This window comes from Xenopus laevis, chromosome 3S (assembly GCF_017654675.1).
Source record: "Xenopus laevis strain J_2021 chromosome 3S, Xenopus_laevis_v10.1, whole genome shotgun sequence".
Lineage (NCBI taxonomy): Eukaryota > Metazoa > Chordata > Amphibia > Anura > Pipidae > Xenopus > Xenopus laevis.
Window position 1 is genome coordinate 12412890 of NC_054376.1, and position 22087 is coordinate 12434976.

The 22087-nt window shown below is 39.5% G+C and overlaps 1 protein-coding gene across 5 annotated transcripts in view; it reads left to right on the plus strand.

Moving 5' to 3' along the window:
• The window catches only part of LOC108712610 (glutamate receptor 1), a 145884-nt gene that overhangs the window by 118168 nt on the left and 5629 nt on the right, over window positions 1-22087 (plus strand). For 2 of the 5 annotated variants that reach the window (XM_041588006.1, XM_018254901.2), the window contains exons 12-14: window positions 7225-7423; window positions 8784-9031; window positions 17207-17321. In XM_041588006.1, coding sequence (XP_041443940.1) covers window positions 7225-7423; window positions 8784-9031; window positions 17207-17321 — 562 coding nt within the window. Of the gene's footprint in view, window positions 1-7224; window positions 7424-8783; window positions 9032-17206; window positions 17322-18376; window positions 18492-22087 lie in introns of all 5 variants that reach the window. The other 3 variants (XM_041588005.1, XM_018254900.2, XR_005966548.1) reach the window with 2 other exon arrangements.

The following is a 22087-nucleotide window of genomic DNA, read 5'->3' on the forward strand; positions in this document are numbered from 1 at the left end:
AATAACTTAGCCTGTTTAGTGCGGTACGTGTTTTATTCTTTTCACATATATTACCTGCTCCCAGGCATATTGTGGTGTTAAGCGAGTGCTCATCCATGTCTTTTTATTTTTAATAATCTAACCAGTATGTGGATACCCCTCCTATTTATTGGCATTGGCAGTTAAAGGCACATCTATAACAGGTGCCACAGCATCATACAATGATATTCTTAACAATTGTCTATTTTGTGACATCAGTTCGGGGAAAGCCCTTTCCTTATTTTAGCACAATAATGTAGAAAGTAAGTTACAGTATGGTTATACAGAGATATGAGGGTGGAAGGAAGGAAGGATCAACTTCCTATTAACATCCTTGTTTTTGCAATTAAATGTTGGACAGGCAGGTGTGCCCATATTTTTGGCAAAATTAAAAAACAAAAAATTTTACTTGTGTTCCAATATTTTGGGGGATGGCCACCTAGGGTGGTCAATATCTATTACAGGTATGGGGCATGTTATCCAGTATGCTCATGACCTGTGGTTTTCCAGATAACAGATCTTTCCGTAATTATATCTTAGTTTGGATACATAAAATGGAAATGTTTTATCAGTACAGGTATAGGATCCCTTATCCGGAAACCCGATATCAAGAAAGCTCCTAATTACGGAATGGCTGTCTCCCATAGACTCCATTTTATCCAAATAATCCAAATTTTTAAAAATTTCCTTTTTCTCTGTAATAATAAAACAGTAGTTTGTACTTGATCCCATCTAATATATAATTAATCCTTATTGGAAGCAAAACCAGCCTATTGGGTTTATTTAATGTTTAAATAAATTTCTAGTGGATTTAAGGCATGAAGACCCAAATTACGAAAAGATCCATTATCTGGAAAACCTCAGGTCCCGATCATTCTGGATAACAGGTCCCATACCTGTACAGATAAAAATAAATCAATAAATAAAATTACATTTTTAATAATCTAAATTATTTAACATGGAGTCTATGACTAAACAGAGATGGCCTTTCCTTTATCTTGAACTTTCTGTTTAACAGGTTTCCCGATAATGGATCCCCTACCTGTACTTTAACTTATTATTTTGGAACTGTCAAATATCATGGTCATATTTATGTTTTCAGCCTTACTGTATTATACTTAATTATGTTTATCTCTTTTATTAGCTTTATTGCATAATATACCTTTCCTGTAGGCTGCCATATTTAAAAAAGGACAAATTACTGTTTGGTGCCATTTCTTTCATAGAATGAGTCAAGCAAACTATACCCTCCCTCTGTCCGTGTCTAGAATGCTTGAGTAATCTCTGACTGAATCATTGTTCCAGGCTTGACATCTCTTGTTTGTTTGTTTAGATTGAATTTTGCTCTTTCTGACCGTGACTTGTCTGCTGATTTTGTTGACCATGCTGTGGCTTATTCAGGATATTTATTTAATATCAATTAATATTTCAATATGTTCACCTGCTGCACCATTGATAGCAAGTCCCTCCTTACCTGAGTAAGGGCAGAGACAGACGCTCAGATTTGGGGAGATTAGTCGCCCAGCAACAAATCTCCTTTTCTTCGGGGCGACTAATCTCCCCGAACTGCCTTCCGCAAGCTAGAATGTAAATTGCCGGCGGGATTGCAATCGGTGCGCTTCATTTTCCGAAGCCGCCCAAAGTTGCCTCACGAGTAAACTTCGGGTGACTTTGGCAAACGAATCGCTCTGAGTGCCATCCCGCCGGTGATTTAGATTATAGCCGGCGGGAGGCAGTTCGGAGAAATTAGTCACCCCGAAAAAAGAGGCAATTTATTGCCAGGCGACTAAATCTCCCTAAATCTGAGCGTGTGTCTCTGCCCTTAAGGGGAAAGCTTGGTTATTTGAGGAGATGAAATGAAAAACAATCTGCCATATAGGTCACACACTTATTGGTGAGTTATGGCACTGTTATGGTCTCCTTTACCAATTTATTACTCAGCAAGGTAGGGATTTTATTTAAACATTGTTCCAACTGCCGGGCCTGCCAAGGGCGCCTGCCCAGCGTGGCCCGGCACTGTGACTAGGACCTTCTTTCCTTTCACACCCTAAATAGAGCATGCTTTTATGCCACTGGGGGGTTCCCTACTGAGTTTACACACACAGTTCTCTCTGATATCTTGCAGCACCTTTCTCGCGGGTTGGGCGGGTTCGGGCGCACCCCTGGACAAAATGCGCGGATCGAGCTCTTCTCCTGCTCTCCCCGCCCGCGACCTAGTACTGCCGGCTTCCGGCGCCGGAATTTATAGACTTCCGCCTGCCCTGCCCCTTTTGTGACGTCACTTTTGTCAGATGCGGGTAGGGAGTGTGCGGGTTAGGGTCGGGTGCGGGTCGAGAAAAACTAGTTGCCAGGTCTAATTTTCGAAACCAGCCAGCCAGCTACAAAACCAGCCCAAAACTTGCCAAGAGGCACTTCAAAAGTAGGCCAAAAATAGCACAATATGTATATTTTCACTTGTTTCGCTAATTTTTCCATTAAGCAAAATGGGACAGATTTGCCCATCATCAGGAGCATAACTACTGATAGGGGCCCAGGAGGTATAGGAGCCCCATAAGGACAAATACATATACAGTTTCAATAAATATTGGTAAAACTGGTCAACCTCTAGACATATTGGTGGCCGGCAGATTACCTGAAATTGAGGAAAGTCACTGGAAAATGTGAGAATGCTTAAGATTGACGGGAGACTGGGGTACAGAGCCCAAAAGCTGGTAATTCCCGACTTTTACACAAGTCAGTCTCATTGCATGCTGGGTATTGTAGTCTTACATTAAACTTGGCAAATTGTTAAACAAAAACGACATTACCCAGCATGCATCTTACTTGAGAACAAGGTTATACAAAGCTTATTTATTTTTTTCACATAATAAATTGTTGCAAATGAAACTTTTTGTTGTCTTCCGGATTTGGCTACTGCTACATTGTAATGTCCTTGGTTTGTAAATTGTATTGTTTAGGGGAAAAAAGCTCTGATGTGCTGTAGTGATGTCCGGGTCAGGATTTCCTGATTTTGATGTCAATAGCACAGGATGCTACTGGGATAATCAATCTCAAGGCAAAAGATTGTAATAACAGGCCTGTTTAACTGTCTTGCTTGTTGAACTATATCTATGCCACTAGTCACATATATAGTGATGACCTTGGTGCCATATATATTTGTATGTGTATAAGGGTTTGGGAGGAAGAATCTTATAGAACAAAAAGTAGAAAAACGTAGGAAACACTTCCTCATGTAGTGAAATAAAAACTACTGTTTATTAATCCATTAAAAAGCACAGGCTGCCGTGGAATCGACACCTAACGCATTCGGGAACACCCCTTAATCATAGCACATAAATATTAGGGGGGTTATTTACTCCGAATGCAAAAATCACGAAAAATTGGTGATTTTTTTTTTTCTTTAATAAAATCTCACTTTTAGGGGGTTATTTATCAAAGTCCGAATTGATCTCAATATTTTCTGTCACTGTGTGGTACCTCTTTGTGGTATTAAAGGGGTGATTCACCTTTAAATTAATTTGAGTATGTTATAGAATGGCCAATTGAAAGCAACTTTTCACTTGGTCTTTATTATTTATTTTTTATAGTTTTTTTTTTTTTTTAAAACAAATTGAAAGCTTTTTACAGTTTTCAAATTGGTTTAATAAATTCCGTGATTTTTTAAAAGTTCAATATTGTTAAAAAAAATCACAAATTTTTCATGATTTTTGCATTTGGAGTTTATTAAATAACTCCCTTAAAAAATCACTAATTTTTCAGAATTTATTAAACCCCGAGGATGGAAAAGTCAGAATCAGAAAATCTGGGATCTCAGACCTGTCGAGGTTGCATATAAGTCAATAGGAAAAGTCCCAATGATTTTTTGATGTGTGCTGGGTTTTGTACCCCAAAGTTTTCGGGCAAAAATCTGAATTTTTGGGTGAAAAATCAGGAAAAAACGTGACAATCAGATAAAATTTTTGGAAAAATAGTGAGAATCAATTTTTCATTCCCGCAAAGCAAATATGTAATAATAAATAAGCGTAAAAAAAACCTGAGCGGATTTGATCGGAATTTGTAGCAGAAAATATTGAGATAAATTTGGACTTTGATAAATAACCCCCTAAGAGTGTAAACTGGAGTGACCTGTGGATCCAAAATGAAGGCAGGTTCAGTTAAGGTAGCAACTGATAAATATTGCTTCATGTAAGAGATATATCTGAATACCCTTGGGCTTCTTAGGTATTTAATTGTATAGGAAAAAAGACAAAGGGTTCATGTTCAACATCTCTGCTTGTTAAAGGGGTTAAGTTTTAGTATGCTGTTGAGAGTGATATTCTGAGAATTTGCAATTGGCTTACATTTTTTTATTATTTGTGGTTTTTGAGTTATTTTGCATTTCATTCAGCAGCTCTCCAGTTTGACATTTCAGCCATCTGGTTGCTAGGGTCTAAATGACCCTAGCAACCATGCACTGATTTGAATAAGAGACTGAAATAGGAATAGGAGAGGCTCGAACAGAAAGATGAGCTTAAAAAAAGCAACAAAAACAATAAAGTTGTATCCATACAAAGCATTTGTTGTTTAGATGGGATCAGTGACCTCAATTTCAAAGCTGGAAAAAGCTTTCAGTTTTCTTAAAAAACTATAAAAAATTAAAATTAAACTTAATTTTAAACTTAAAAGTGAATCACTCCTTTAATACCACAAAGAGGTATGACACAGTGACAACCCTATAATATGTTTTTTGGCAGCTTGCCGTGGCCATCAATAAATATTCTGTCTTTGATAAATCTTGGCCATTGCAGGTCTGGAAATAAAGGAGAGAAGCTGCGCTAAGTGCCTGAAGTAATTGCATTTTATATACTGCTGCTAAAATAAATACTTCAGCAAGCAACAACCTCATCAGAGAACACTATTCCGAAGCATTAGCGCAAGCAATAACTCATTTTTATTGTTAGCAAGATGTTGGCGGAGCTTGAGCTTGAGTTCGTTCGCTTTGAGCTCCCACTGAGGCCGCTAATAATGTTGGTGTGAATGCTCTGGACAAATGCACACAGACTTCCACAGACTTCTCCATATTGAATCGATACTCTGCTGGAGATATTGAGCTGCTCTCTGTACTATTCTTTCACTTTTCTGTTGGGTTTTTATTTAAAAGGAACTATTTTTTTGAGTGGCGACAAACCCTATGTACTGGTTTTCAAGATCACAGTGAGGACAAAGGCTAAGCTCAGCATGCGCAGCTCCACCGAATGCTTCCCCACCCACCTGCAATGTATCCGCATGCAGGATAAGCCATGGCACTATGCCTTTTTTCATGTACCAGGGAGCAAAGTGTTAATTAAATCTCGGGCAGCTGAGAAGAGAATGATCGGGAGACACCAAGGGAACTGCTTGATTTTATATGTTTTTAAAGGTCAACTCCTGATGAGAGATTTGGTGCGAAAATTGAGATAGATTAAAAATAGTTAAATATGTAAGCTCTGGCTTTTGCATAGGGTTTTGTGTATATATTAAATGCATCCGCGAGTATAATACCCTTGTTCCCACCTTAAAATTGAATCCCCTTCGAAAAAATTTGATTTTGAAATGAATATTTGCAGGGAAATCTTAAAACTGTGCTGGATTCTTAAATTCAGGGGTGTTAGGGCTCTTACACACGGGCATTTGTTCGTGCGCTCCCCTGCGTTGCGCTTTTTTTCCGTTCAGTCGCAGGGGAGTGCAGGAGTAGGCGCACTGAATTACTGTCAATGGAGCTGTACTCACACAGACGCATGTATGCACTGAATGCAGGTAAAATGCAACATGCTGCGTCCCAACCATCATTATTAAAATGCAACATGCTGCGTCCCAACCATCATTTGGCGCTTACATGTGTCTGTGTGAGTACAGCCCCATTGACAATAATTCAGTGCGTCTACTGAACAACGCAGTAGTGATGGGTGAATGTATTCGCCAGGCACGAATTTGCGGCAAATTTGTGCAATTCGCCGCCAGCGCATAAATTTGCAAAACGGCCACGAAAATTTGCCCATGACAAAAAAATTGGACGCCTGTGTCTGTTTTTGGACGCCAGGGCATTTTTGCAGGCGAATGTGCGCCGGCATCCCAAAAAGCGGACACCGGCCTCCAATAAATGGAAGCTGGCGTCAAAAACGAGACACCGGCGCCATTTCGCAAATTCAACGCAAATTCGCCCTTCACTACAACGCAGGGGAGCACACAAACAATTTTTTGCTTTTATTACTGTTTTATTATTACAGAGAAAACGCTAAATTATTTTTAACAATGTGGATTATTTGGATAAAATGGAGCCTATGAGAGACTGCCTTTCCTGTAATTCGAAGCATTCTGGATAATAGTAATGTAAAATAGAATAAGGCTAGAAATGCTGTATTTTGTATACTAAATACTGTATAAACATGAACTTACTGGACCACAAGCCTAATCAAACAAATAATTTATGCTTTTAAAGTTGGCCACAGGCTGTCACCATCTTGTAACTTTGTTATACATCTTCGCAAGACCAAGACTGTGCACATGCTCAGTGTGGTTTGGGCTGCTTAGGGATCGTCATAAATTATCAAAAACAGCACAAGTCAAATAATATCTGCCAGAAGCCAATACAGCAAGACTGATTAATAATCAGAATATACAGACTGCACTGGGTCCTGTATTGTCATGTAATCTAATGTGGATTTTATAGTTTTTGTATTGTTTAATACAAACTTTCTCCAACTCTACAGAACCAGTGGCTGCAGCAAAATAATCCTCCAAATAGAATCCCAGTTTATCTGTTTAAATCTGGCTCCATGATCTTTGTCCCTGCAGCTGGAGTTGGAAACAGTTAAGGGGATTTAAAGGCAAAAATAAAATCCAATACAAACATGTACACCTTCGCTGACTGCTGTATAGGGAAACAAACAAAGCTGCTTGAGTTCTGCATGGCTGGGAAGTAAGGTGGGAGCTCCCTCTGCTGTTCATAAGTATGATTGTTTCCCTGCAGCGCAGTTAGGGACCGTCTGACTATCCCTTTAAAGTATACAAAATAGGTAATGACGAAGTGTATTAAGTTTGTCCATTAACTCATCCCACTAATTGCCATAAAAGGGGTAGTAAAGCCATGGCAAAAACCTTTAGCATGTGTTAGCCACTTATCTTCACCATATAAACTGTGTATGCATTCAAAATCTAAAACATCATTCATGTGTCCTATTGTTTTAGGTCTCTCTCAGGACGAATTGTTGGGGGTGTCTGGTGGTTCTTCACTTTGATCATTATTTCATCTTACACGGCAAACCTAGCAGCCTTCTTGACAGTTGAAAGGATGGTCTCACCTATAGAGAGTGCGGACGACTTGGCCAAGCAAACTGAAATAACCTATGGGACCCTTGATTCTGGATCTACTAAAGAGTTTTTTAAGGTAAAACAAGAGTTTCTAGAGTTTATACCTTGTGATACAGATATATTGTGTTGGAAAAGATAGTGATTGTGTGGGTATTTCTCCAGTGTTGAACTGGTAAACAATAATCTCTAGGGAAATATGTATAGCTTTGCAGTAATGATGGGCGAATCTGCCGAAAAATTCCTGAATTTGATGAAAAATTTACGAAACCGGCGGAAAATTTGTGAAATGCATTGAAGTCAATGGGCGTCAAAATTATTTTGATGTGCGACAATTTTGACGCGACGCATTAAAGTCAATGGGCATCTGAATTTGTGCCTGTTCATCGTTACTTTACAGCTTTGTGACAGTATTTGTGGACTGGCTCAGGAAAAGCTGAATAAATGGATCCCTGGAGTGAATGGAGGAGAGCAGGGTGGGCCTTCCATTTTATGCTCCATTGAGTGTTTTCAGCTGCCCAGCTAGAGGTAGCTGTTTGATTAGGCTGCAAGTGAGCTGCAGATAAAACAAGAGGTGTGCGACTACACCTCAGAGCACCCCACCTATAGACCTCCTTGTGCTGGAGGAGGGTGAATGGCCCATGGACACCTCCATGTGCTGGAAGAAGGTGTGTGTGCAGTGTCGGACTGGGGGTCCAGGGCCACTGGGACTGCTACCTCAGGGGCCCCCACACAGTATCAGACTGGGACACCAGGGGCCCACCCAAAAACCTTAGACCAGGGGCCCACTCTCAATACTATTATTCATCCTCTCCTCACTCAACCTCTATTCTCCTAGTCTCTTTTCTTTACATACTATAATCTATTAATCCATCTATTTAGCTTCTTTGTTCTCTAGAAATTGATAATGACCATGAAATTGGCCAAATGATTAGAAGCAAGAAGCCCACTGACACCTGGGCCCACCGGGAGTTTTCCCGGTATACCGGTGGGCCAGTCCGACACTGTGTGTGTGAGACTGAAGTGTTGGAGAGACATCCAAGGCTGTAAGAGCTGTAAATATTGTGTTTCTGTAAACACCAAGGTGGGTGTTAAAGCGGCACTGCTATACGCTGTCCTATATCCTGTGTTGAAGATGATAAAAGCCAGCCAAGCTGTATTGAACTCTTAAAGGTGTTGTCAGATGCAATTAATGTGGGGTTGGATGGCTTTTTAGCAAGTGAGGGAATACAGGCTTATGGAAGATAGCTCATAGTATAAGTTGATCCAGGGACTAGTCCCATTGCCATTTTGGAGTCAGGAAGGAATTTTTCCCCTCTAAGGCAAATTGGAGAGGCTTCAAATAGTTTTTTTTACCTCTGGATCAACTGGCAGTTAGGTTGAACTTGATGGACGTGTCTCTTTTTTCAACCTAACTTACTTCAACCTTGTCTTTCCAGAGATCAAAAATTGCTGTGTTTGAAAAGATGTGGACTTACATGCGTTCCGCAGAACCCTCCGTTTTCGTAAAAACAACCGAGGAAGGGATGAATCGAGTGAGAAAGTCAAAGGGCAAATATGCTTACCTTTTAGAGTCCACCATGAATGAGTACATTGAACAACGAAAACCCTGCGATACCATGAAGGTGGGAGGTAACTTGGACTCCAAGGGATATGGCATTGCAACTCCCAAGGGGTCGCCACTGAGGTATGTAACCAAACCTCTGCTTTCTCATGTCTCGTGGATTTTTCTTTCTTGCTTTTTGGCCATAGACCCGAGGGTAAATGGAACAATCTCTCCTTGGAGAAAATATATGTCCCTTTCATCCTAGTCATCTGCATCATTACATTCCATAATAGCTTTCCTACAGCCCATCTTGCAAATCATCTTGGACCTGACACCACCTTATTTCCCTGGTAATTTATCATATTAAAAAACTCTTCTCATCTTTTCCAGTGGAAAATGATATTATCTAATCTAGGAATCTAATAAATATCAATCACTAAGACCATTTTCATAAAGGTCTCTTGATTATTGGAACCTGTAAAGTGACTGTGATTCGGTATGTTAGATATAAAGGGCATAAACACCTTCCATAGCAGAGTTGTTCCACTCAGATGTTGGTAGACCATAATTCATAGCATACTCAAATACACTATATGGGCAAAAGTATGCCTCCCCAATATATCATTCCAAAATCATGGATAATTACATGAATTTGGTCCTGATAAAACATTTACCTTCTACTCTTCTCTGAAGGCTTTTCACTAAATGTTTCAACATCATCATTGGGATTAGCTTCTATGCATGTGTGAGGATGAGCACTGATGTTGTAGATTTGGTAGAACACACATTTGTTTTTGAATTCATCCCAAAGGTGTTCACATGGGTTGAGGTCAGGTCTCTGAGCAGTCAAGTACTTTGCAATGGACCTTACTTTGTGCATGGGGGAAATGATGGTACTACACATGGAAGGGCCCTCCCTAGACTGTGCCACGTACATAGAAAAAGAAGGTTCCAGCTAAATATTTGGAAGGAGTTTGTTACAGTGAGAGCTGTGAAGATGAGGAATTCTCTCCCTGAATCAGTGGTACAGGCTGATAAATTAGATAGCTTTAAGAAGGGGTTGGATGGTGTTTAGCAAGTGAGGGAATACAGGGATATGGAAGATAGCTCATAGTACAAGTTCATCCAGGGACCAGTCCCATTGCCATTTTGGAGTCAGGAAGGATTTTATTCCCCCTCTGAAGCATATTGGAGAGGCTTCAAATGTTCTTGCCTTCTTCTGGATCAACTAAGAGGCAGGTTATATATAGACTTAAAAGGTTGAACTTGAAAGGCATGTCTATTTTCAACCTAACTTCCCATGTAACTATGAATTGTCAAGAAACTCATTCTATAATGTAGAGGCATCTGTTTCAGCAATGGTGCATATGAATAAAAACAGCCAATTCCATTAATTAGAAATTATGTTCACATACTTTTGCCCATATTTTATATTAGCACGGGTTTGAACATGCTGGGAGCTGAGGTTCAACAACATCAAGGGTAAATTCTCAAATAAATGGTGAAGGTGCGATGGTAGGGATCTTTCCCTTTGGGGAGTCTTTTTTCAGTAGCTGTTTGTAAAAGCAAGCGGGCACAAATGGGGATGTTGTAGTAAGGTTTAGTGATATGCAGGTCAGGTTTTTCCCGACCCATAAAGCGACCCAAACCCACCCTCCCTCAGCCCGCGCCTGTGCGCATCCGACTTCCGGGTTCGTTTTTTTCAGACCCGCGACAACCTGCCCCGTCAATGACATCACAAAAGTGGCGTGGTGAGCATAAAGTCGGAAGTCTTCACCCGAAGAGGGGTGCGAGGTCGGCCCAAACCTGTCCTACCCACGGGTATCAGGCCGGCCCGCATATCACTAGTAAAGTTTAAAGGGGTGGTTCACCTTTAAGTTAACTTTTATTATGTTATAGAATGGCCAGTTCTAAGCAACTTCTCAATTGGTCTCCGTTGTTTATTTATTATAGTTTTTTTAATTATTTATATTCTTCTTCTTACTCTTACCAGCTTTCAAATGGGGGTCGCTGACCCCGTCTAAAAACGAGTGCTCTATAAAGCTACACATTTATTGTTATTACAGGTATGGAACCTGTTATCCTGAATGCTTGGGACCTGGGCCATTCCGGATAATGGGTCTTTCCATAATTTGGATCTTCATACCTTAAGTCTACTAGAAAATTATACAAACATTAAATCTAAAAAGCTGGTTTTGCTATCAATAAGGATTAATTATATCTTTGGATCAAATACAAGTTACTGTTTTATTATTACAGAGAAAAAGGAAATCATTGATAAAAATTTGAATTATTTGGATAACATGGGTCTATGGGAGACGGCCTCTCCGTAATTCAGAGGTTTCTGGATAACGGATTTCCAGATAACAGATCCCATACCTGTACTACTTTTTATTACTTTCTCTTATTTATATTCCAGTCTCTTATTAAAATCAATGCATGGTTGCTAGGGTAATTTTGACCATAGAAACCAGATGGCTGAAACAGCAAACTGGAGAGCTGCTGAATAAAAAGCTAAATAACCCAAAAACCACAAATAATAAAAAAATGAAAACCAGTTGCAAATTGTCTCAGAATATCACTCTCTATATCTTACTAAAAGTTAACTCAAAGGTGAACAACCCCTTTAGAAATAACTATCCTCAACTACATTTCTCATATAAGTCACCAGCATCATCATCCCCACTATATACCATTGTGAGGCCCCATTTAATACCATGTGATTTTTTTTTTTCCTATATAAGGTAGGTTATTTTATCCCCACAAATGTGTTTATGTATTGTTTGACAATTTGCAATGTACCTCTTAATTTGTGCTTAACCATCTTTTCACTGCCCGATTGTTGTTATTGTCTCTTCTTTGTACCATCTCAGTCTAGTAAAGTAAATATTCATTTAGTACCATCAACCTTCCCTAGGCTTTCAGTTTCTTAATGTATCACATATGTGGTTTGATTAGGTCAGCTAATTTGTTTGGTATGGAGGGGTCTTTTTTTTTGTCATGCACAACAATGCAGAGAACAATACAGCAGAAGGCAGCTTGTGCCTAGCCAAGACTACATGTTTGACAGCACCTTCTATGCTTTCTCACTGGTCTGTTGAAAGAGAACTACCCCCCTTTAAAGGAAGAGTAACACAAAAAAGATTAAGTCTTTTAAAGGGAACCTGTTGGGTAAAAATGTTATCCCTGACCAAAGGTGCGGGCTAATAGAGCCCACATTCCGATTTGGGATAACAGAAGTTTGTTTTTTTTTAAAAAATGCCCCCCGCCAGTGCTACGCATGAGGGAGCTCCCGGTGCAAGCAGCTATGTTGTGTCACGCATGTGAGGTCACACGCATGAGCATGACGAGCAATTTGTGGCACATTTTTACTGTGCGTCCGGACATGGCTGCTCGCACCGGAAGCTCCCGGGGCAGATTTACATAGGGTCGAATATCGAGGGTTAATTAACCCTCGATGTTCGACTACCGAATGTAAATCCTTCGACTTCGAATATCGAAGTCGAGGGATTTACCGCAAATAGTTCGATCGAACGATCCTTATATATATATATATATATATATATATATATATAGTAGTCCAGATGACAGCACTCCAAGGAATTGTATCAAAGACAAAAGTTTTTGCTGAAGAAAATTGCAGGTTTATTAGATCTTTATTAGACCTATGTTTATAGAATTTTCGTCAGCAATAACTTTTGTCTTTGATACAATTCCTGCTGTCATCTGGACTACTATATTTGTATATTTTAGACTGGCACCCAGGTTTCCTATTACACTCGTGGTTGTGCGTTCTAGTGCTATATATATATATATATATATATATATATATATATATATATATATATATATATATATATGTATACTGTATATGTAATTTAATTTACATTTAGGCACATCCCAGAGATTACAATCACTAACCTTAATTTGCACTGAGCCAGTGTTTAGTTCTGCCAGGTCCCATTAGTCCCTTGCGGATGTGCAGTACAGTGAAATCTTAAATTTCTACTATACATGTATGACTATACAGGTAAGGGACCTGTTATCTGAAATGGGATTGTTTTGCCTACATTTAAGATTAATTATATCTTAGTTTGGATCCAGTACAAGGTACTGTTTTATTACTACAAAGAAAAAGATAATCAATTTCAAAATTTTGAAATACAGTATTTGATTAAATTGGAGATGGCCTTCCTCTAATTCGGAGCTTTCCGGATAACGGGTTTCCGGATAGCGGATATCATACCTGTACTGCACATGTAGGCAGTCCAGGAACACAGAACACTAACAGAAATATAGCATGGGTCGTCGCTCTGCATTGCTTACAAGGAAGACATTATGATGCAAGTTACCTTATCTACCTTATAGATAGGTATGACTCTAAATCAAAATTTTTAAATGCTGTTCATATTTATAGTGGTCAAGTGGATAATGATACGTTCTTCTTACAAAAGGAGAAAGGCTTCATTCTGACATACTGCCTAGGGCGCCTGCCCGACTTGGCCCGGCTCTGGTCCGTTAGCATTAGAAACTCTAACTGACAGGTTGAGAACTGACAGTCATGTTGGCAAAACAGTCAGGTTTAGGAACTTCAAATAATAATTGCTTACAAAAGCAGAACTATCAGCGAAAAACATGACCTATAGGTAACTTTTAGGGGCACATTTACTTAGCTCGAGTGAAGGAATAGTTCGATTCGAACTAAAATCGTTCGAATATTCAACCATTCGATAGTCGAAGTACTGTCTCTTTAAAAAAAACTTCGAACCCCTACTTCGCCACCTAAAACCTACCGAACCTCAATGTTAGCCTATGGGGAAGGTCCCAATACGCTTGCTAAGCTTTTTTTGCGGTAAATCCTTCGACTTCGATATTCGAAGTCGAATGATTTAACTTCGACAGTCGAATATCGAGGGTTAATTAACCCTCGATATTCGACCCTATGTAAATCTGCCCCTTGATGTAGATTAATATTTTCAAAAGAAAATTCTTAGTGTCAGTATCACTTTAAGTGATTTTGTGCTTCTAGTTAATGGGATTAAATATTAAAAGTCTAATACAGACCTAAAAATGATTATCATTATTTTACATACAGATCTTTGTGGCAACTCCTCAGCAGGAATAAATTGGCCCTTATATATTAAGACCACCTGCCCTGCATTATGCTTTATGAAAGAAACATTTATTGAACAATAATTCAATGCGCCTGAACAATGAAAGCTTTAGCCTCTGACAACATGAGCATGAAATGTACAGCTATTTTCCCCTGAAATGTAGATTGGCATTGCAATTAGTGCAGCGTAGGCGTTTGACCTTTATCGCTGTTTGAGAAGAATAATCTTGGGCAGGTTTTATGCTTGAATTATATGTAACCATGTAAACTTGCAATGACTTTGGAGTTATGTGTGTGTTCCCAATGCATTATAATGGGCTTTTTTTTGACTGCAGTTCATTTGTAGAGTTTGAAATATAGCTTTTCTCTGATTACCCCAGGCAATTATATTATGCTTGGTTAAGGGATCTATTATCCTGAAACCCATTTTCCATAAAGCTCCAAAATACAGGAATGCCACTTTCCATAAAGTCCTAAGTAAGACTTAGAGGGTTATTTATCAAAGTCCGAATTTATCTCAATATTTTCTGAAAAAAACTTCGACCAAATCCGCACAGGTTTTTTTGGGCTTATTTCTTAATAGACTTTCCCACAAATTTTGTTTGCGGGAAAAAATCGTGAAAATTTTTCACGATTTTTGCATCTGAAAATTCCGAATTTTGCCCGAAAACTTCGGGGTATTGACAAAAACCCAGCGCTCATCAAAAAATCATTGTTACTTCTCCCATTGTCTTATATGCAACCTTAACAGGTCTGAGATGCCGGATTTTCAGATTCGGATTTTTCCATCTTTGGGGTTTTAATAAATTCTGAAAAATTTGTGATTTTTTTTAAAATTCTGATTTTATAAAAACAAAAAAAAAAATCATGACTTTTTCAGAGTTTAGTAAATAATCCCCTTAGTATAAAACAATGATTTCTTTTTCCTCTGTAAATATAAATAATGCGTTAATAAAGCAGTACCTTGTGCTTGATGGTAGCTTCCAGCAGTGTGATTGTAAGGGTAGAACTACACTAGCGCTTTTACCTGCGAGAGCATCCGTTCCGACGCACTCGAATCACAGGCGTCACATTGGATGTGCCGAATCTAAGGTAAGTAATAGGAATGTCGGACGTTGTCGCTGCGTGCACACGACATGACTGTCCAATGCCAAAGTTGCGTCTTCATCCGACAGTCGTGTCATCTCTATCGCAGGTAAAAGCGCTCGGGTAGTTCTACCCTCAATAATAGTTTTGCTTGTAGCAAAATCCTCTTGGGTTTCTTTTTTTAAGTTTCAAGTTTCAAACACAGAGGAGGGAACTCTGTGCCCCAAACATTCCCTATTGTAGATGCCATAGTTTTATATTGCTTATTATAGCTTGTGGAAGAGTAATCTGGGGCCATTGCTTGCAAGGCTAGAAATTGTCATGATCTCAGCCACAGTGCATGATATCACAAAGGGCAAACAGCCCTCTATGGGCTTAACTGGTTTTGATCAGAGCTTCCCGTTGACGAGACAGTGAAATTTCCCTTCTAGGGTGGCAATTGTTGGTCCCTCATTACAAATAGAGCTTCCCATTCTCCCCAGTTCAAAGCGATCTGTGATCTATATGATTGCAGTAACCGAATATTGTTTAGAAGGTTCTTTATGCAAACAGTGCTTCCATCTGTGATTGTTGGTTGAACAACTCCCAGCCTTTGCAGTGTGAGTGTAAATATTAGCTGGAATATAGAAACCTAATCAAACCACTCTCATGAATCAAAATGCAATAGACCATCATCCATTAATCCATGCAAAGCAAGATACATCCTCCTCTTCCTTTGCTTTCCGTTAGGCCAAACCATACAAATCTTTCTTTTTAACCTCCATATTGTCTGTGGTTCCCCCACACTGAATATTTTGTTTTTCTATATGTGTTCTTTGTCATTAGAGAATCACTCAGAAGGATTGGTGATCCAGTTTTCAATCTCTTATTTCTTTACTCCTTTGTTTTCTTAAATCGAGTACACCTCACCCCAGCCCCCGCTGCCAGGCATCAGAAACAAAAGGGATTATAATAAGGGGCAAACAAACTATTTTACTGCTAAGAATATTGTGTTGTAATAAGTCTCTATGTGTATATATGTATCCTGGTTTGTACTGCAATTTAGATTAAATAAATTAAAATATAAAGACACAGGACCAAGCCACATTTCCCTTTGTGCTGCTAATTGGCACAATAATGCTTCAACACCTTCACCCACATATAACCCATTTTATACAGATATGATTTTTTAGCAGGGCCATTAAATGCTATCAGTACAGTTAAATAGATAGTAAGTATGAGGATATAGATAGACTGTCCCAGGCTGTCAATCTGTACATAATTTCCGATTGGGAATAAGCACGTTGGCTGACTTGGTTGAGCATCTGAGAGGAGAAACTCAAAGTAGAAACTACTGTTTATTTGTTTAAATTGTTCTAATTCTGTTTGCAGTATAGGGATGAGTAAACCAAACTTAGGAGTTACAATTGTAGCAAAACTTTATTTTAAGTGGTAAATCACTTCTAGTTAGGGGGCCTCCATGTTTACTTCCATCTCTAGTTAGGGAACCCTCCTGTCCATGATTACTTCTGCCCTAGAAGACTTTCATGTCCACTCAAGCTAGGAGACCTTGATGACCATGGTAAACACTTCTTTCTCCAGGTGGGAGACCTCGATACTCACATTGCCTATATTTAAGGAATCTCTATGGCCACTTCTACCCGTTAGTTAAGAGATTGCCTTGTTCACTTCTGCTTCTAGCTATGGGACCTCCAGGTCTGGATCTGAATTACTTCTCTTACATTTTACTATAATCTGTAAGTGTTTTCCTGAACTAATTTAGTGGTTACCTTTAAATAAAACATCAATAATATTAAAAGTCTTTATGTTAAAATGGTACCTTCTCGATCAAGCATTCCTATTTGTAGGTAGAGTGTACTTATCCTTGAAGTGAAAGCATCTCCATTGCAACAGGAATAATAGGTGTTTCTATTATGTTCTAATGGGCAGTTCTTGTAGAAACGAAGATAGTGTTAGGTTCCAAATTTATGTGGGTGATGGTGTCGGAGCCAAAGCATGGATAGGTGCATGTGGTTTAGGATGAGGCTTGCAGCTGGTTCACCTATCCTTTGTCCCATGACCTCATGAGTGATTTCTCAAGCTGTAACTTATTGAGTGTTATCTATTCATTTTTAAAGAAATCCAGTAAACCTGGCAGTGTTAAAACTGAACGAGCAGGGGCTTTTGGACAAATTGAAAAACAAATGGTGGTACGACAAGGGAGAATGCGGCAGCGGGGGAGGTGATTCCAAGGTCAGCCCCAGTAAGATAAAACTAGCGGGTAACAAACAGCATGGATAGTAACCAGCAACTGCCCTGCATGCCCTTTATGCCAAAAACCTGGTCCTGCCTTTTAAATTTTCCTTTAGAAGAAGATACCAAAGCTTACATGGCAGCTTGATTCTCCGAAAATAACACAAGAGTAGGTATGCATGACATCATGGGCACTAAACAGTGACTTAACTAAACAATATAAACTTGCAGTTCTCTATCATATAATCTGTAGTTCCCATGATCCAAGTGCAAGGCCTTTTATATCTTATTCTGAAGAAGACTGAGGCTGTAATAAAATCACATAAGAAGTCTTTGAAACTCTATTAATTACTTGGGTGCCTTAAAACCCTGACCTCCACTTGCATCAATCAGATCTATATTATCAATTTAAGGTCAGAAGGAAAGGAAGTGACTGTTACCCTAAATTCCATACTTTTCTATCATTATATTATTTAAATATATGTACAGCTTTCTAACCCTTTGCCCAGTCTAGTGGACCGACTTGGAAAAATGTTGATAAACACGTTGGACCAAATTGACAGCACAAAAAATATTGCATGCCTGGTTAAATCCCCACTTGTATTTCTGCTGCATGTGGATCACAACACAACAGATGGAACTGTACTTGCACTACAAATTCCGACCTGTCCCCCTCAGAGCTCATCTATCTTGTTGACGGGAAGGAGAATCTTTTTTTTTTTTAAAACAAAATGTATAAAATTAGAAAAAACCATACAGGGCCCGGGATAATAAAAGGAGCTTGAACATTGGCAGGGGAAGGGTGTTGCTGGTTACTCAAAGTGATATAGTTAATACTCATCTGGCTTGGCTGGAAGAGAGGGGAGAAAGGGGCTCCAGGGGATGGAGGGCATGAAAGGGTTAGGGTGGTGGGCGCTCGACTGAGTATTGAAGTGTATCACTTTGTCATGGTTCACGCATACGTCAATGAATGCCTCAATGAAATGTTGCTGTGATGCTGAATAACATAAAATAACATTGGTAATGTTATTTATGTTATATCCCCTGGTTTGAAGAGGTGCTGTAAACCTAGCGGTATTGAAACTCAGTGAGCAAGGCGTCTTAGACAAGCTGAAAAGCAAATGGTGGTACGATAAAGGGGAATGTGGAAGCAAAGACTCCGGAAGTAAGGTTAGTCACTCCCAGCCACAGAGTTCCTATCAATCACTTGATGCTACAGGGGCCTTCTGACTGCTTAACAGGGTTTTCATAGTTCTTTTTAGCTGATCTGCAGGGTATTCCATTGCAGGTTTCCTCAAACCCAGCCTGTAGAGACTTGATTCATCAAAATCATGCAAGGTCGACCTTCTTTCTTCTGGCTGTTAATGAACTATAACTTGCAGAATTTCAACTGAAAATGCTAAATCAATGCCAAGCATTAAGGATTCTGTGATTTATAGTTCATTAAAAGCCAAGGAAATTAGGTTAGTTGTCTCTGAATCTGAACACTCTGGTTAAACTTAGCTCTCTCACATAATTATGCCATAATAATTCCATCAAGTACACATATAATAAACTCTACGCTTCTTATTATCAACCCTCTCACCCAAGTACTGGCCGCTGCAAATCAATCTAAATGCCCCTCTGCTGTGTTGCACTAGCCTAAATCCACATGCCTCCACATCTTTAGGTGTACCACAACCCATAATTAAAGGCCTTAGGCAGCCCTAACAACTATTTCCAAATGATAACAAACCCCCCACCAGATTCACTTCCTTTAGGCAGCATAGTGCAGACAGCATAGGGCGCACACAAAGTTGGGCAGGCAGAGCAAGGCACACACAGGCAGCAAAGGGAAGGCAAAGTATGGCACACACAGTCAGGACAGGCAGAGTGTGGCACACACAGGGAGCATAGGGCAGACAGAGTATGGCACACACAGGCAGAGTAGGGCAGGCAGAGTATGGGACACACAGGCAGAGTATGGAACACACAAGCAAAGTATGGAACACACAGGCAGAGTACTGAAAACACAGGCAGCACAGGGCAGGCAGAGTATGGCACACATAGTCAGAGTATGGAACACACAGGTAGAGTATGGAAAACACAGGCAGCACAGGGTTGGCAGAGTATGGAACACACAGGCAGAGTATGGAAAACAAAGGCAGCACAGGGCAGGCAGAGTATGGCACACACATGCAGAGTATGGAACACACAGGCAGAGTATGGAACACACAGGCAGAGTATGGAAAACACAGGCAGCACAGGGCAGGCAGAGTATGGCACACACATGCAAAGTATGGAACACACAGGCAGAGTATGGAACACACAGGCAGAGTATGGAAAACACAGGCAGCACAGGGCAGGCGGAGTAGAGAGGTGTGAACAGATGAACAATGCAGATGCTTACTTTACAGGGTGTTACAGGTGTGAACAAAGCAATGGATTACAGGTATATACAGTGCAAAGGATTTCAGATATGAACAATTTTAAAGTTTGAATCTAAAGTGGGAACAATGCAGGGGTTCAGTGCTGATACATTTTAAAGCTCACACAAGGTAAGCCACAAAAGGAGGGTCAGGGGTGTAGGCCGCCAGTTAGACTGCACTGAGCTAGGGTAATTCAGCACCCGCAACCCGGCTTTGCAGAACAAAAAAATGTATATTCCAAAAATAAATCAAGACTAATTGCAAACTGTTGCCTACATCAATGTAAACTTAATTTTAAGGTAAACTACCCCTTTTAGTATTATGAATTAATATACATTTGGCGTTTTTTTCAAAAGGTCACAGCTGCCCATGAAAGTGCAGAGCAAATAAACTTTCTACCCTATCCTAAAACTAGGAGCGACACCCCCTACACCCACACCAAAAAAATATGACACTATAATTTTCTACTAAAGTCTGTTCCACGTAAGCAAATATAAAACTGGGTTGTGCATAAACACAATCCTTTCCTTGCAGGGTGTCAGCCATGAGATTAACCTAACATAGTAGCCACTCCCCAACAATTTCAATGTCACTTTAAATACACAGATGATGCCTTAACATGTAATGTTAATTTATACCCTGGGAGCTGTTCCGTTCTCGTATCACAAATTTAGTAATGGAACATCTGTAACACAATCTGCTCTTTGAATCAGTTCCATCTTATAATTTACTGCAAACCATAAAATATTCAGAGGGTTGTTGCTGACAATGGGAGTGCTGACAGATTGGTAATAGACCAGCTCTAGAGAACGATAGAAAAATTGGCTTTTGCCAGAGATAAGCAGCTGCTTCTGGTACCAAAAGGATGTGGGCAACTAGACAAGTAGTTATGGCACTGGTTTCCTGCCATGAACATTCAGATTTGGGCACAGTAGAGTGTTAAAGGCATGAGATGATAAGTCTCTTCTTCAATAACATCTAGCTCCTGCATTACAGTTGGGGATTAATATACTGTAATACTGAGTGCAAAGATTCCCCCCAAAGCAGCTAATCGGCAGACAAAATTTACTGGTCTGCTGTTTAAAATTTACATTATCCCTTATGTTTTTATACAGACACCTGCAGCACTATATATATATAATCAAAGAAAATCTCTGCCCACAGTTAAAAAGATTATCACAATAATTCCATCATCTTTCTTTATCTATACTTCCATTTTATTTGTATTACAATATATTTAAAACCAGCAGTTTTATATCTCCGCACATTAATTTAAGTGAATGTGTTTCCATTTATTTGCATTGCTAAGCTATCTCTGATCTTAATTATATGTTATGAGCCCAAACTGAAGCTTTGAATACAAATTCTGAGCATCAGTCTAGTTCCCTTATGACTGGTTGCAAACCTCTGTTTCAGTTGATAAAAGAATAGCGAGCCTTGCCCAGGGCTGATTTCTGCAGTCCTAACCTGTGCAGCATCCAGATCTGCGATACCCCTCACCTCTCCTTGCACGATAACTGGACATCTGAACACAACTGAGGAGAGAAAGTTGCATTTATTAACAATTATATTTAATACAAACCATAACCGTCAAAGAATTGTTTGTATAATATATACAAACAGCAATAAAATATTCCCTAGCTATATCCCTCAAGAGGACCAACCCTGGGTCCTGCTTCCTATCCAAGTCCCACTACAAAGTTATCCACCCCCCTCCATGACCTTACGTCTATCCAGTTATCTATTCACCTTAGCAACTGCCCCTCCTTTTAAATTGCCTCTGGGGATCACAGTCAAGTCAACCCCACTAACTACCTGACTATGAACACCTCCACAATTTGTAGGGTTGGACGCTGCTGTGCTCCAGGTCATCATCTAATGTGAAGATCTGGTAAGCCAACTTCAGGAACAACATCCAAGTTCCTACCCCAGAAAAAACACCTAGCCAATCAAATCTTGAGGGATAAAAAGGTGTATGCCCTCCTAGCACTATGTTCTTCCCTTTTACTGCTCTCCAAATCTTTGGGTTCCAGTCTCACTCTCACAGGAGGTTCTTCTCTCTGAATATTATATACCCATCCATCAAAAATGATTTTATAGAAATATTAGCTGCTGGGCTTCTATAGATTGATTGCTTAGTATAGTGTGCATCACACTTAAATGCCATTAACACAATAAACATTTTCAATGTTAATTTTCACATCATATAAAACCAATTAAAAAAAAACTAGATCAAAGCACAACTTATCTATGTACATAGGCAGGACATCTTTATATAGAAGTTACAGGATGCCACATATAGACAAACGTGTAATTTTAACATGGCACCGTTATGAGTAAACATTAATAGTGGACTGT